At 49.7% G+C, this 15,749-nt stretch overlaps 1 protein-coding gene across 8 annotated transcripts in view; it reads right to left on the bottom strand.

Moving 5' to 3' along the window:
• LOC140390043 (coiled-coil domain-containing protein 148-like) overlaps positions 1–15,749 on the bottom strand; it is a 301,551-nt gene that overhangs the window by 108,103 nt on the left and 177,699 nt on the right. For all 8 annotated transcript variants that reach the window (XM_072474916.1, XM_072474899.1, XM_072474930.1 and 5 more), the window contains one exon: positions 4,463–4,601. In XM_072474916.1, the coding sequence (XP_072331017.1) occupies positions 4,463–4,601 (139 nt within the window). The remainder of the gene's footprint in view (positions 1–4,462; positions 4,602–15,749) is intronic.

Here is a 15,749-nt window from a genome sequence, read left to right as displayed (position 1 = left end):
TAAAAAATATTGAGGTAGATAAGTCCCCAGGGCCTGATGGGATCTACCCCAGAATACTGAAGGAGGCTGGAGAGGAAATTGCTGAGGCCTTGACAGAAATCTTTGGATCCTCGCTGTCTTCAGGGGATGTCCCGGAGGACTGGAGAATAGCCAATGTTGTTCCTCTGTTTAAGAAGGGTAGCAAGGATAATCCCGGGAACTACAGGCCGGTGAGCCTTACTTCACTGGTAGGGAAATTACTGGAGAGAATTCTTCGAGACAGGATCTACTCCCATTTGGAAGCAAATGGACGTATTAGTGAGAGGCAGCATGGTTTTGTGAAGGGAAGGTTGTGTCTCACTAACTTGATAGAGTTTTTCGAGGAGGTCACTAAGATGATTGATGCAGGTAGGGCAGTGGATGTTGTCTATATGGACTTCAGTAAGGCCTTTGACAAGGTCCCTCATGGTAGACTAGCACAAAAGGTGAAGTCACACGGGATCAGGGGTGAGCTGGCAAGGTGGATACAGAACTGGCTGGGCCATAGAAGGCAGAGAGTAGCAATGGAAGGATGCTTTTCTAATTGGAGGGCTGTGACCAGTGATGTTCCACAGGGATCAGTGCTGGGACCTTTGCTCTTTGTAGTCTATATAAATGATTTGGAGGAAAATGTAACTGGTCTGATTAGTAAGTTTTCAGACGACACAAAGGTTGGTGGAATTGTGGATAGCGATGAGGACTGTCGGAGGATACAGCAGGATTTAGATTGTTTGGAGACTTGGGCGGAGAGATGGCAGATGGAGTTTAATCCGGACAAATGTGAGGTAATGCATAAACCACATGCGCCCCAAGTGAGGACACCCCGCTTAGGGGTCCCCTCTTCTTCAGGCCCCCCAAATCCCCCTTACAGCACCCGTCCCCCTCCAGGAACCCCACCCATCACCCCCAACCTCCCAGATGCCTCTAATTACCTGCCCTGCACACCTCACCCTTCAAAGTCCCTCCAACCTTCTTTCATGGCATGGCCTCCCTCGGGCCATGGCCCTTGGCAGGGCCACTGGTACACTGACACCTTTGCACTCCCACCCTGTTACCTGGGCCGTACTCCTGCCAGCTTGGCAATGTCCCCGGGCACGTTGGCAGTGCCAGGGTGGCAATTCCAAAGTGCCAGCTGAGGACTGTCAAGGTGCCCATGCCTGACCACCAGGGGCCTCCAATGGCCCATGGGACCCCCTGGAGCCATTCCGCCTGGTCCAGGTTCTTGTGGACCAAGACAAATTAGATTAAGAGAGGTCGGTAGGTCCCAGGTAGGTCGGCCTTAAGTAGGTTTAAAACCTACTTTAGTAAACACCGTTTGTTCCCACACCTTTCGGGTGGAGTTCCGATTCCGATGCCTCGCTGGACTTGGTTGTATCCCGCAAAGTGCGGAGGCCTCTCCCTGCATTTCCCGCTGCTTTGTGCTCTCGCTCGAGTGCAACACACCCACTGAATCGCGCCCTCTGTGTGAGGACAATGGGCACGATTCGCTGAACTTGAGTTAAAGTCCACTGAAAGGCGTGTTTGACGGGATGTTTCTCGGTGCCTGCAGTATCGAGAAACATCCAGCTATTCAATGGCACTTTGCTAGATTTTGTCTTTGGGAGGATTGTCTCCGCCGAGGCCGCACTTAGAGGGTTTTCCTGCTGCCGAGTCTTGCAGATCTGTGCATCATTTTGTCCGGCTGCCCTGATCTTTCACCCCCCCCCCACTTCAGGCCTCCCCCCATTTCTTTGACCCTGCTCTCACCCCCTGACCTAAGGGAAGCCCCAGGAACCACCCACCTCAACCCCCCCTCTACCTGGCAAGGCCCCCCATGCCCAACCCCAGGCAATGCCTACCTGTCACCTGGCACCCTAGCACTGCTATCCAGGCATGCTGGCAGTGTCCTGGCATCCTGGCAATGCCACCCAGGGTATTCTGGAAGTGCTGGGGTGGCACTGTCAGGGTTCCAGGGTGGCACTGCCAGTGTAGCATTGCTAGTGTACCAGGCTGGCAGTGCCAAGGTGCCCAAGTTCCAGAGGGCGTGCCAGTGTGCCAGCTTGCCCTGTCTCTGACCACCCGGGAGCCAACAATGGCCCGGCAGATCCCCCCCAGGTGCCATTAAACCTGGTACATATTTGTGTCGACCAGTACTAAACGCGCCATAGGCGAGGTCTTCCAGGCGCAACCGTTGAGTCCCGGGCGCTGGGTGAATCCGGTGAGTGCATATTTAAATGCACCTAATTGATCATTTAAATATGCTGATTTGGATCACACCCAGTGAGGGCAGGATCCAGATTATGATGCCTCGCGTGATAAGGCTTCATCCCACCACTAGGTCATGCTCGACGAAGCCCCTAAATCGTGCCCAACTTCTCCTGATTTCAGTACCAAATTTTACTTCTGCTAATTTGAACCGGTGACCTCTTATTCTGTTCTCAGAGCAGTAACCGGTTTATCTTTTGTATACCATTGATAGAAACCTACTTTATTATAGTTAATAAAGGTTTAAGAGAAGATATGATTTAGTGATAATATACTATTAAAAATCATATAATAAGCCATGACAGCAGAAAATGCTGAGAGCATGGGGAAAGATCTGACAATAATAATAATAATTGCTTATTGTCACAAGTAGGCTTCAATGAAGTTACTGTGAAAAGCCCCTAGTCGCCACATTCCAGCACCTTCGGGGAGGCCGGTACGGCAATTGAACCCGCGCTGCTGGCATTGTTCTGCATTACAAGCCAGCTGTTTAGCCCACTGCGCTAAACCAGCCCCAAGGCTAAGGAAAGTCAGTATTCAAGCTGACTATCCACATTGCTGAATAGACCTATTGTTATCATTACTGGGTAAACATCCCAGTTCTTGAGAATATGGTGGGAAACAGGTGGTCCGATCACACCACATTATAGAAACATAGAGAAGTTTTCCCATGCCATATTATCTCTTAAACCTTGATAGACAGACATTTTGGTCAATTAGATGAATAATAATTATTTTAACCCAATCACAGTCAGAAAGGGGACGGAGCCTAAAAGAGATGATGATTTCTTTAAGAGACTGGGAGAAAACTTTTGTGCGCTCTCTGAATTCATCTTTTTTAAAAAATGTAAAAGTTTTGAGTACCCAATTCATTTTTTCCAATTAAGGGTCAATTTAGCATGGCCAATCCACCTAGCCTACACATCTTTTGGGTTGTGGGGGCAAAACCCACGCAAACACAGGGAGAATGTGCAAACTCCACATGGAGAGTGACCCAGAGCCGGGATCGAACCTGGGACCTCGGCGCCATGAGGCAGCAGGGCTAACCCACTGCGCCAGCATGCTGCTCTCTGAATTCATCTTTAACCCAATCTTTGGAACCTATTTCTACTTTGCTTTGCAAATGGCTATTTACTTTCGTTTCATTTTTGTATTGTGCATTTTGATCTGAAGAAATTACCTCGAACTGAATTGTATCTTGAATTCAACTCAACCATCTGTATTTGCGTTGGACAAACAACTTTTTAGGTTCTGTATTCGTATAAAATTTGACTTGATCAAGAGATTTTGAAACTGACATAAATAAAGATATACTTGACTTCACCCAAGAAGCTCTGTACGATTGATATATAGTGTGGCGACTCATAAATATATTAACAAAATACAGATCCATCAACGATCTAAAATACCTCTCTGCCTATAAGCTGGACTCATTGCTCATAGACTCCCTACAGTGCAGGAGGAGGCCATTCAGCCCATCGAGTCTGCACCGACCCACTGAAAGAGCCCCATTCTATCCCGTAACCCAGTAACCCCACCGAACGTTTTGGATATTAAGGGCAATTTAGGATGGCCAATCCATCTAATCTGGACATCTTTGGAATGTGGCAGGAAACCGGAGTACACGAAGGAAACCCGCGCATACATAGGAGAAAGTGCAAACTCTACACAGACAGTCACCCAAGGCCGGAATTGAACCCAGGACCCTGGCTCTGTGAGGCAGCAGAACTAACCACTGTGCTGCCATCAAGGTTCATTTAATGAGCACTTCATGATTTTAGCGCAGATCTACTGTTTTGGCAATATATTTCAGCAGCTTGACAGTAAATGGAAATGTTAAGTACGGAGTCTCCAGGTACCTCCAGGTCCTTCTATTTCACCTGTAACTACTTCAATATCATTCATGGAGAATGTTTCAGTTCTTATTTATTACTTCAAATTTCATACTCTTATCCATATTGAATATTATTCTGCTAAATTTCACCTAACCAGTTTCATAGGTCTTTAGTTGATTCTCTTCAGATTCAAATACCTTCTCAGTTAGGGATTTGTTGCAAATTAGTCAGTTTTCTGGAAAAGCTCACTGAACATTTCAAGGACCTCAACCAGTTAAATGTTGCTTATCCCAACAAAGAGAAAATTATCTTGGAGTAACATTTTGCAATCCCACACTCCTCCGCATTCAAAATAAGGGATTTACCAGTTCTTGCTTGGATTTGTGTGGCAGCAGCCTCAATAGCATGTCCATGTACAGCATGTTTCGATTCTGTGTCTCATGACAGTACAGATCTACAATAACTTGAAAAGTCAAATGTTCATCTTCAGTCCATCCACAATTCCTGAAAAAGGAGAAATGCCCTTAACTGCAAACCTAAACATGATGAACTTAATTATTATTGCAATATAACATAATTGGATTTTAATTTGATGCATTTATAATGTTTTAACAATGAAGGAAGTCTTCCCAGGAAGCCAATTCTCATCTTTAAAAGGCCTCTTTGTAGGTTCCCTCATGAGTTTGGGTCAGGATTGAGCAGTAGCCACTGCTGGAACTACAGACAGTACCTGAAGAAGGAGTGATGGAGGCCAGAATGAAAGTTAAGTCGAGGATTTCGATTGAGTACTTGAAGTAAATAAATTTGCAGGGCTGTGGGGATAGAGTAGGGAAATGGAAACAATGGGCTGAATGGCCTCCTTCTGTGCCATAAATGACTTTGCTGCTACTGCCTTTCCACTGCCCAATTCTGAGATCAGAAGTTGCCTGGAGTGAAGTGTAAGGTCCACCTACTACAAACTCTCCTTAGCTGGCAGTGTAGCATCAATTTCTCCTATTAGATTTATTGTCACATGTACCATGGTACAGTGAAAAGTACTGTTCTGCGTACAGTCCAGGCAGATCGTTCCATACATGAAAAAAACATAGAACATTCGATAAGTACCATAATGTAAATACATGGAAATCGGGTCAAGCATACAGAGTACTGTGCTACAACAGTACAGAAGATGCGTTGAGAGATCAGTTCAGTCCATAAGAGAATCATTCAGGAAGCTGGCCAGAATCAGAAAAGTGCTACTACAGAGAGGAAGGCAGGAAGGGATTTGGGTCTTCCGAACCTGATGTATTATTACTGGGCGGCGAATGTGGAGAAGGTGCGGAGCTGGGTCAGAAGGGTTGACGCCCAGTGGGTCAGAATGGAGGACAGTTTGTGTAGGGGGTTGGGATTGAAGGTGATAGCAACAGCGCCATTCCCGACGGCCCCGGAGAAATACTCAGGGAGTCCGGTAGTAATAGCTTTGTTGAAAATTTGGAGGCAGTTTCGCCAGCACTTTGGGTTGGGGGCAGGGTCAAGGGAAATGCCGATTCGGGGATTTGAGCCAGGGAAGTGGGATGGAAATTTTCGGAGATGGGAGGAGAAAGGAATTAGGACACTAAAAGATTTGTTTCTTGGGGGTCGGTTTGCAGGATTGAAGGTGCTGAGAGCGAAGTGTGGGCTGGAGCAGGGGGAAATATTTAGATACATGCAGGTTCAAGACTTTTTCAGAAAGGAGATACAGAGCTTCCTGGTAGAGCCGGCCTCCACATTGTTGGAGGAGGTGCTGACGACAGGGGGGCTGGAGAAGGGGGCAGTGTCGGCGGTTTAGGGGGCTATTTTGGAAGAGGAGAAGGCACCGCTGGATGGGATCAAGGCAAAGTGGGAGGAAGAGTTAGGAGAGGGTATGGAGGAGAGGTTCTGGTATGAGGTGCCCTGGAGGGTGAACCCCTCCACCTCGTGCATGAGGTTGGGGCTGATACAGCTGAAGGTGGTATATAGGGCAAACCTCACAAGAGCGAGGATGAGCCGGCTCTTTGAGGGGGTAGAAGATGTATGTGAACGTTGCGGGGGGGCGGGGGGGGGCCCACAAAACACGTTCATATGTTTTGGGCCTGTCCAAAGCTGGAGGATGACTGGAAGGAGGTTTTTGGGGTAATCTCTAAAGTGGTGCACGTGAAACTCTGCCCGGGCCCTCGGGAGGCCATATTCGAGGTGTCGGGTCAGCGGGGTTGGAAACGGGTGCGGAGGAAGATGTTGTCGCCTTCGCCTCATTGATCGCCCGAAGGTGGATCCTGTTGGGATGGAGATCAACCTCTCCACCCTGTGCCCTGGCGTGGCAGGGGGACCTGCTGGAATTCTTGACTCTTGAGAAGGTCAAATTTGAACTGAGGATGGAGGGATTCTACAATTCATGGGCGTTAATCATTATGCACTTTTGAAAATTGGATTACATTGAACATCGGGGGGGGGGGGGTTTAAAAAGGAGAATCATTCAGGAGCCTGGTAACAGCGGGGAAGAAGCTGTTTTTGAATCTGGTAGTATGTATTTGCGGACTTTTGTATCTTCTGCCCGATGGAAGAATTGGAAGAGAGAATAACCCGGATGGGAAGGGTCTTTGATTCTGCTGCCTCCTTTTCCAAGGTACCGGGAGGTGTAGGCAGAGTCAATGGATGGGAGGCAGATTTGTGTGATTGACTGAGCTGTGTTCACGACTCTCTGTAGTTTCTTGGGCTGAGCAGTTGCCATACCAAGCTGTGATGCAGTGAGATATGATGTTTTCTATGTTACATCTATAAAAATTAGTAAAAGTGAATGTGGACATGCTGAATTTCCTTAGTTTCCTGAGGATGTATAGGTGCTGTTGTGCTTTCTTGGTCATAGCATCAACGTGGATGGACCAGGACAGATTGTTGGTGATATGCACACATAGGAATTTGAAGCTGTCAACCATCTCCACCTCGGCACCATTGATGCAGTCAGGAGTGTGTACGATACTTCACTTCCTGAAGTCGATGACCAGCTCCTTCGTTTTCCTGATGTTGAGGGAGAGATTGCTGTTGTTACACCACGGTTCTCTATCTCGCTCCTTTACTCTGACTCATAGTTGTTTGAGATCCGACCCACTTCCGTTGTGCCATCAACAAGCATGTAGGTGGAGTTGGAGCCAAATTTTGCAACACATTTGTGTGTGTATAAGGAGCATAATATGGGGCCCTGAGTATAATACACAGCCTGGGTATACATACCCAGGGGCTAGTTTAACACACTAGGCTCAATCGCTGGCTTTTAAAGCAGACCAAGGCAGGCCAGCAGCACGGTTCGATTCCCGTACCAGCCTCCCCAAACAGGTGCCGGAATGTGGCGACTAGGGGCTTTTCACAGTAACTTCATTGAAGCCTACTCGTGACAATAAGCGATTTTCATTTCATTCATTTCATTTGTGGGGCCCCGGTATTGAGGACTATCGTGAGGAGGTGTCATTGTTTATCCTCACTGATTGTGGTCTATGAGTCAGGAAGTCGAGGATCCCGTTGCAGAGGGAGGACCAAAGTCCTAGGTTTTACATCAATCTTATTCTGGGGATCTCTGACATTCAGGAACAATTAAGCCATCAAGCAGGCTAAGTAGCCAATCTGCTTGCAAACCAGGAAGTGAAAAATGTTGATTATCATCCATGTTTTAATCATTTTACAGAAAGCAAAATAAAGATTGGGACATGCAAATGAGATTAAGGTAGAAAGTGAAATATCATAAACAAACTTTCAAAAAAAAAAAAATCATTATTTTAGAGGTCTATAAAACCTTTATCGTGGAATGGAGGATATGATACCCCCGATTTTTAACATTAGTTTTTCAATGTCTGAGAGGTTGTTCAGCAGTAATTATGACTTGGTATGCATTAAACATTCAGCTATTCCTCATTAAACAATATTAATAGTTTCAGTGGTTTTTACAGTAAGAAACATGTGTTGAAGTTCACATCCAATCTCTGATTCTGAGCTGATTGCATCTGCATAGGTTGCAACAATGTACCCTGTGGAGGAATAGATTATTAATGGCACAACTTACAGATTTCCAAATTTAACTGTACATATGTGGATGCCAGCAATATTAATGACGATGAAAGCTAACAAGCTAACAGTTTCATCGCCATTGCAACTGCAAATTCTGGGTCCTTGTTTACCTGACTGTTTTAAGGATGCACCTATTGTAATACAAACAGAGACATTCCATCTGACACCCCCTCCAGGCTAATCCTGGAGCAACGTTATTATCGCAGAGACGATGGGTTGAAATTTCGATTGTCAATGGGGCCATGAACAGGTGCGATGCGAGCACAATTTGAATATGACATTTCCAGAGGGTGCACTGGATGCCAGCACCTTTGGAAAGTGATGCAATTTTCAATGGCATGCTGTGGGAGCAGTGAGTGGCTGGAAACTACCATGCTGTCAAACAAAGTGCCAAACTGTGGAGCTAGTTAAAAGATCTTTTTGGGCCAGTTTCAGATTGTCAATCGGCAGGCATGGGGAGCTCGTAATGTCTGGGACACCAGGGTGAACCTGGTATGCAGACAACAGGCACAATGGAAGCACTGGTCAACTCCGTTAAAAGTTGGACAATTGTGCTCAGCTACTCAACCAGGTGCACAGAGCTTTGACAAAGAGTCATCCAAACTCAAACCGTTAGCTCCGTTCCCTCTTCACAGATGCTGAGATTGTCCAGCATTCTCTGTTTTCATTTCAGATTCCAGCATCCGCAATGATTTGCTCTTATACAACGAGTTGTCGTGGCTCATGCTGAGAGTCATGTCTCAACAGTGAGAGGTGGAGTTCCTAAGAGGGTATCAGGCTGCTGGCACCACCTAGGCAGCAGAGGCTGGCCAAGGAAGCCTTGCTGCACAAACCGCTGGCAAGTCAGTGACTGGAGATGGGAAAAGGCTACTCTGACATTGCATGAGTAGCAGGTAGTAGCATGTTGAGGAGCAGGTCAGAAGGAGCAGAGAGTGGGACTGCAAGCAGGCCAGGAGGAGCACAGAGAGGGACTGCAAGTAGGCCAAGAGAAGCAGAGAGGCGGACTGCAAGCAGGCCAGGAGGAGCACAGAGAGGGACTGCAAATAGGCCAAGAGAAGCAGAGAGGCGGACTGCAAGCAGGCCAGGAGGAGCACAGAGAGGGACTGCAAGTAGGCCAAGAGAAGCAGAGAGGCGGACTGCAAGCAGGCCAGGAGGAGCACAGAGAGGGACTGCAAGAAGAAGGCAATAGCCAAGACTTTGGGAGCACTACACAAAAGTCAGCTACCTTCAATGACAGAGCGCCAGTGCCGGAGGAGATTGGGTCTATCCGGGCAGATGATCTTGGACATTTGCACTCTGGTCCACAATGACAGATGCCTCGCGGGCCCAATGGCAGTCCCGACTTGCAACCACCAAGGTCAATGTTGCCCTGAACTTTATGCATTTAGGTTGTTGTAGGGTTCAGTCACAGATCGAGCTGTCATCTTACAGTTGGCAATTCATCACATCATCAGGCAAGACATGAATGACCTATTCTGAGGGACAGGGGAATGCATATATTATGAGGCAGTTGGGCCAGCACAAGCACAGACAGCATTGAGCTTTGCCCCATCATTGGATTCCCCTAATTTCACTAATTGCTGCTGAGCTATCAAGGCAGTAATGGACCAGCCAGCCTGATTCCGCACCACAAAAAGCTTCCACTCACTGAATGCCTGGCTGATCTGTCACCTGTGAAGCACATCCTGCAGCTATGTCCTCTGTTCCTGGGCAACTGTCGGGATTCCTGCCTCCTCCAAGAGTTCCAGGTACCGTACTTCTTTAGGCCAACCAACACACTGAGGATGGATGCAAGGGCAGCATGGTAGCACAATGGTTAGCACTGTTCTTCACAGCTCCAGGGTCCTAAGTTCGATTCCCGGCTTGGGTCACTGTCTGTGTGGAGTCTGCACGTTCTCCCCGTGGGTTTCCTCCGGGTGCTCCGGTTTCCTTCCACAAGTCCCGAAAGATGTGCGATTAGGTGAATTGGACATTCTTAATTCTCCCTCTGTGGAAGCCGGAATGTGGCGACGAGGGTTTTTTCACAGTAACTTCATTGCAGTGTTAATGCAAGCCTTCTTGTGACAATAAAGATTATGGGCGAAATTCTCCGGTATCGGCGCGATGTCCGCCGACTGGCGCCCAAAACGGCACAAATCAGTCGGGCATCGCGCCGCCCCAAAGGTGCGGAATGCTCCGCATCTTTGGGGGCCGAGACCCAACCTTAAGGGGCTAGGCCCGCGCCGGACGAATTTCCGCCCCGCCAGCTGGCGGAAAAGGCCTTTGGTGCCCCGCCAGCTGGCACGGAAATGACATCTCCGGGCGGCGCATGCGCGGGAGCGTTAGCAGCCGCTGACGGCATTCCCGTGCATGCGCTGTGGAGGGAGTCTCTACCACCTCCGCCATGGTGGAGGCCGTGGCGAAGGCAGAAGGAAAAGAGTGCCCCCACGGCACAGGCCCGCCCGCGGATCGGTGGGCCCCGATCGCGGGCCAGGCCACCATGGGGGCACCCCCCGGGGCCAGATCGACACGCGCCCCCCCCAGGACCCCGGAGCCCGCCCGCGCCGCCTTGTCTCACCGGTAAGGTAGGTGGTTTAATCTACGCCGGCGGGACAGGCATTTTAGCTGCGGGACTTCGGCCCATCCGGGCCGGAGAATCGCGGGGGGGGCCCGCCAACCGGCGCGGCGAAATTCCCACCCCCGCCGAATCTCCAGTGCCGGAGAATTCAGCAACCGGCGGGGGCGGGATTCACGCCAGCCCCGGCGATTCTCCGACCCGGCGGGCGGTCGGAGAATCTCGCCCTATATTATTATCAAAGGTTACTCTCTGGCCCCACCCGGTAGCCAGATATGAAACAAAGAGATGCTACAATCAAAGCCATCTTCTAATACAGGCCTGCACTGAGCAGACCATTGTATATTGAAGTTGCACTTCCGTTGCCTCGGTCCAGTCAGGTGGTACCCTCCAATACAAGCCAGTCAGAGTGTCCCATTTTATGATTGTCTGCCTGCTCCACAAAGTGACTATACAAAGAGGCCTGCATGGAACTGGATCAGAAAGAAGGAATGAAACACCATTCTTCCTTGGAGATGGACGTGGATGAGGAAGACAAAGGACATGCTGCAGATGAACTCAGTTCCTCAGCATTGAAGGGAGACCACCAATGCCGTCACAGGCCTCACAGTGATCAGCTGGTTGGCATGGCCACTAGAGCCAATCTGATTTGGCAACATTTCATAGACTCCCTACAGTACAGAAGGAGGTAAATTGGCCCATCGAGTCTGCACCGACCCTCTGAAAGAGCATCCTACCCAAGCCCACTCCTCTGCCCCATCTAACGTAAGGGGTAATTTATCATGGTCAATTCACCTAACCTTCATATCTTTGGACTGTGGGAGGAAACAAGCACCCGGAGGAAACCCACGCAAACACGGGCAAACTCCACACAGACAGTCACCCATGGCTGTAATTGAACCCGGGTTCCTGGCACTGTGAGGCAGAAGTGCGAATCACTGTGCCACCGTGCCACCCAACTGAGGTCTCCCAGGCTGAGGGCAGGTGACTGAAAAACTCAAATATTAATCAGACAGCAAAATTATCTAGCTTGTACACGCATCTGGATAAGCCCATTGCCACTTAAAGACATGAACATGGGTCTCCACCATCACATGGCAGCACGGTAGCATAGTGGTTAGCATAACTGCTTCACAGCTCCAGGGTCCCAGGTTCGATTCCCGGCTGGGTCACTGTGCGGAGTCTGCATGTTCTCCCCATGTGTGCGTGGGTTTCCTCCAGGTGCTCCGGTTTCCTCTCACAGTCCAAAGATGTGCGGGTTAGGTGGACTGGCCATGCTAAATTGCCCTTAGTGTCCAAAAAGATTAAGTGGGGGTTGCTGGGTTGCGGGGATAGGGTAGATACGTGGGCTTGAGTGGGTTGTTCTTTGTAAGGGCCGGTGCAGACTCAATGGGCCAAATGGCCTCCTTCTGCATTGTAAATTCTATGATTCTATATTGCCTTATATCACCATCACCCAAAGAGAAAAGAAAGAAATAACTTGATCCAGGTTATCCATCAAGTGTAACTACCAGTGTGGTGCTTTTTGTTCACACCACTCCTACAATATGCTCACCCTGTGGCTTTAGAAGTGAGGACACAGTCGAGGCTCCACTATACCTTCAAATGACTAAGATGCCTGTGGTTTCCATTCATAAGTTGGATGCACTAGAGGGGGCTCCTCCATAGGCTGTACCCTTATGGGGGAAGCCGCTGAGATAGGGCCTAGTGCAGGGATGGTTCCTGTATCGGAATGGCTAAGGAGGCAAGAGCATCTCCTGAGAGGTGCCCCCTGAGAGGCGCCCCCCCCTCCCTCATCAGCCTCTTCACCTGCTTCCTGGTCACACCACAGCTGCTGACCTCCTCTGCCAACTTTGTCCTTTGCATTTCCTCAGTGGGGTAGGGTTTCAGCAGGCCCAGTCTTGGCTGCTGCTTGCCTTTACAAAGGGTCCTCCAGTTCTATGTCCCACCTCCAGGCTGTTCCCAGCACCACCAACTGGGTGTTGAACCCACCCTGAGCTAATCAGCTCACCTGAATTTGAAATTGAGTCACACCAGTGATGCTAATGTGAGGTGGGGTCAGGACCTGGGATTGTACTGGTGGGAGGATCCTGAACCAGAATTGAAAATCCAGCCAAGGGGTTACAAAATATCCTTTTTCTCCCTTTTTAGTTGGGAACTAAATAAGTACAATTGAAAATAAATTAATCCAAAGAGATTTTTAAAAACCACGTTTACCATAACATGCTATTTTAATACCATGGGCTGGATTCTCCGCAGCCTCGCGCCAAAATCACGTTTGGCACGGTGGCAGAGAATCGACCTTTACGCGAGAATCGGGCCCTGCGTCGCTCCCGTGATTATCCGTTTTGTGAGGGCCATGAAGAATCCAGTACAAGTTTTAAGGATACTGTTATAACCTGCCTACTGACGATTGGCTGGGGACTAATGACTATCCCACAATCCTATGGGAGTATGAACTTCCCCAATGAGGGGGGCGGAAAAACTCCTACTATAAATAAGCTGGCCAGTCCAGGAACCAGGAGGAAGGAGAAGGTAGCAAGGGAAGTTACTGCTACTGCTATGTATATATTGTTATAGTAAATAAACTTTATTATTTTGGATCCTTAAAACTCGTGCTGGATTCTTCGGGGCCCTTACAAAACTGGCGACGAAGGTAAAAGTGAATAGCTGTCTACACTGCTGAAGCCACCTCCCTGGATTTTTGTTGGATACAGGTTGGAAGTTGTTTTCTATTACACCATGCCTCTGTACGGACGTTTGGATGTTTTTGATGCTGCGCTGGAAAGCTGGAACCAGTACACACAACGGATGCATTACTATTTCCGGGCAAACAATATCACTGAAAACGAGCGCCAGGTGGTCATATTGCTCACCGCCTGTGGGCCGCATACGTTTGGGGTGATTCGGAGCCTTACGTACCCAGCTGCGCCGGACACCAAAACGTTTGACGAACTTGTGAATATAGTGGGGCAACACTTTAACCCAACCCCGTCCACGATAGTCCAGCGTTACCGGTTTAATACCGCTGAGAGGACCCCTGGAGAATCCCTTGCCGATTTTTTATCCAGGCTACGCGGGATTGCGGAATACTGTGACTATGGTGAGACCTTGTCAGAAATGTTACGCGACCGTTTGGTTTGCGGTATTCACAATGCGGCCACCCAGAGAATGTTGTTAGCGGAGCCAACATTGACTTTTCAACAGGCAATACAAATAGTCTTGTCCCGAGAGAGCGCAGAGCGAGGAGTACAGGAGCTACAGGGAATGGAAGTGCATGCCTTGGGGCGAAACCCTTTCCGCCCAAAAACGTCCCCCCGCACTCCTGCGGTACCTTGGGCGAGGCAACGACCAGACCGACGCCAGTGGCCATCGGACATTCCTCCCCGAAGGGAGCCTTCTCCAGAGCCAATGGATGAGGAGCCATGTCCGTGTCAGACTTGTAGGCGTCGACCCCGTCGCGGACAGCGGTCCTGGGGACGCCAGAGGCGCCGTCGTTCCGACCGAAACTGGGACCAGCCCAGGGGCCGTAACTGGGACCAGCCCAGAGGCCGTACCTTCCGTGTGGATGAACCTGCGGCGACCACTCCTGAGGACGTGGAGACGGAGGACGACTGCCTGCAGCTGCATTGTGTGGCAGCTCCCCGTGTGGCCCCCATTAAGGTGACAGTACGGGTCAATGGCCACCCGCTGGAGATGGAGTTGGATACTGGCGCAGCAGTCTCCGTGATCGCCCAGAAGACATTCGACCGCATCAAGCAGGGTATACAGACCCTTACACTAACTGACTCACAGGCCAGGTTGGCCACCTACACGGGGGAACCACTGGACATTGCAGGAACTACAATGACCCCTGTTGTCTATGGACGCCAGGAGGGGCGTTTCCCACTTATCGTAGTGCGTGGCCATGGGCCCAGCCTGTTGGGTCGGGACTGGTTGCGCCATTTGCGGTTGCAATGGCAGCACATCCTCCAAACAGTTTCTGGAGGGTTGACTGAGGTGCTAGGACGATACCCAGAGGTATTCCAGCCTGGTCTGGGGAAAATAAAAGGGGCCGTAGCCTGTATCCAAGTTGAACCAGGAGCCACACCGCGCTATTTCCGGGCGCGCCCAGTGCCTTACGCTTTGCTCGAGAAGGTAGAAGGGGAGCTCACTCGTTTGGAGAGTTTGGGTATTATCAGGCCCGTCCGTTTTGCTGACTGGGCAGCACCAATTGTGCCAGTAATGAAGCCAGATGCCACAGTTCGCTTGTGTGGCGACTATAAACTTACAGTGAATACAGTTTCCCGACTCGACCGATACCCAATGCCTCGCATAGAGGATCTCTACGCGAAACTTGCAGGCGGACTCTCATTCACAAAATTAGATATGAGTCACGCCTACCTGCAGTTGGAGCTGGACCCTGCCTCCCGACCATATGTAACAATTAACACACACCGGGGCGACTTCCGGGTGCGGCGATGACCAGCTGAGTCGCACGTTTCGGCAGCTCCCGGTGGAACGGACTTTTGGGCTCTTGATAGGAGCCCCAACGGCAATTTTAACGGCTAAAAACACCGTGCGGTAAACCAGAAGGGTGTTCCCCCTGGACACGGGTGGAAAAAGGAGAGGAAAGTGGCCGGATTGCAGCGGATCCTTTGGAACAACGGCAAGGAAGGCAAGCAGAAACCAAGATGGCGTCGGAAGGTGGCAGTTTCATATGGGGCCCTGAACAACAAGAGTTCTTAAAACGCTGCGTGGAGGAGATAAAAAAGGAAATGAAGAAAGAGTTGTTGGCCCCGATATTACAGGCGATTGAAGGGCTGAAAGAGGAACAAAAGACCCAGGAGCAGGAGCTTCGGGTCGTGAAGGCGAAAGCAGCAGAGAATGAGAACGATATACAGGGCCTGGTGGTGAAGTCGGAGATACAGGAGGCACACCAGAAACGATGTGTGGAGAGGTTGGAGGCACTGGAAAACAACGCAAGGAGGAACAACTTGAGGATTCTTGGCCTTCCTGAAGGTGTGGAGGGGGCGGACGTCGGGGCATATATGAGCACGATGCTG

Source organism: Scyliorhinus torazame, chromosome 2, assembly GCF_047496885.1.
Source record: "Scyliorhinus torazame isolate Kashiwa2021f chromosome 2, sScyTor2.1, whole genome shotgun sequence".
In the NCBI taxonomy this organism is placed as follows: domain Eukaryota; kingdom Metazoa; phylum Chordata; class Chondrichthyes; order Carcharhiniformes; family Scyliorhinidae; genus Scyliorhinus; species Scyliorhinus torazame.
Note: the sequence above shows the minus strand (reverse complement) of the source record. Positions and strands in the feature narration are given on the sequence as shown.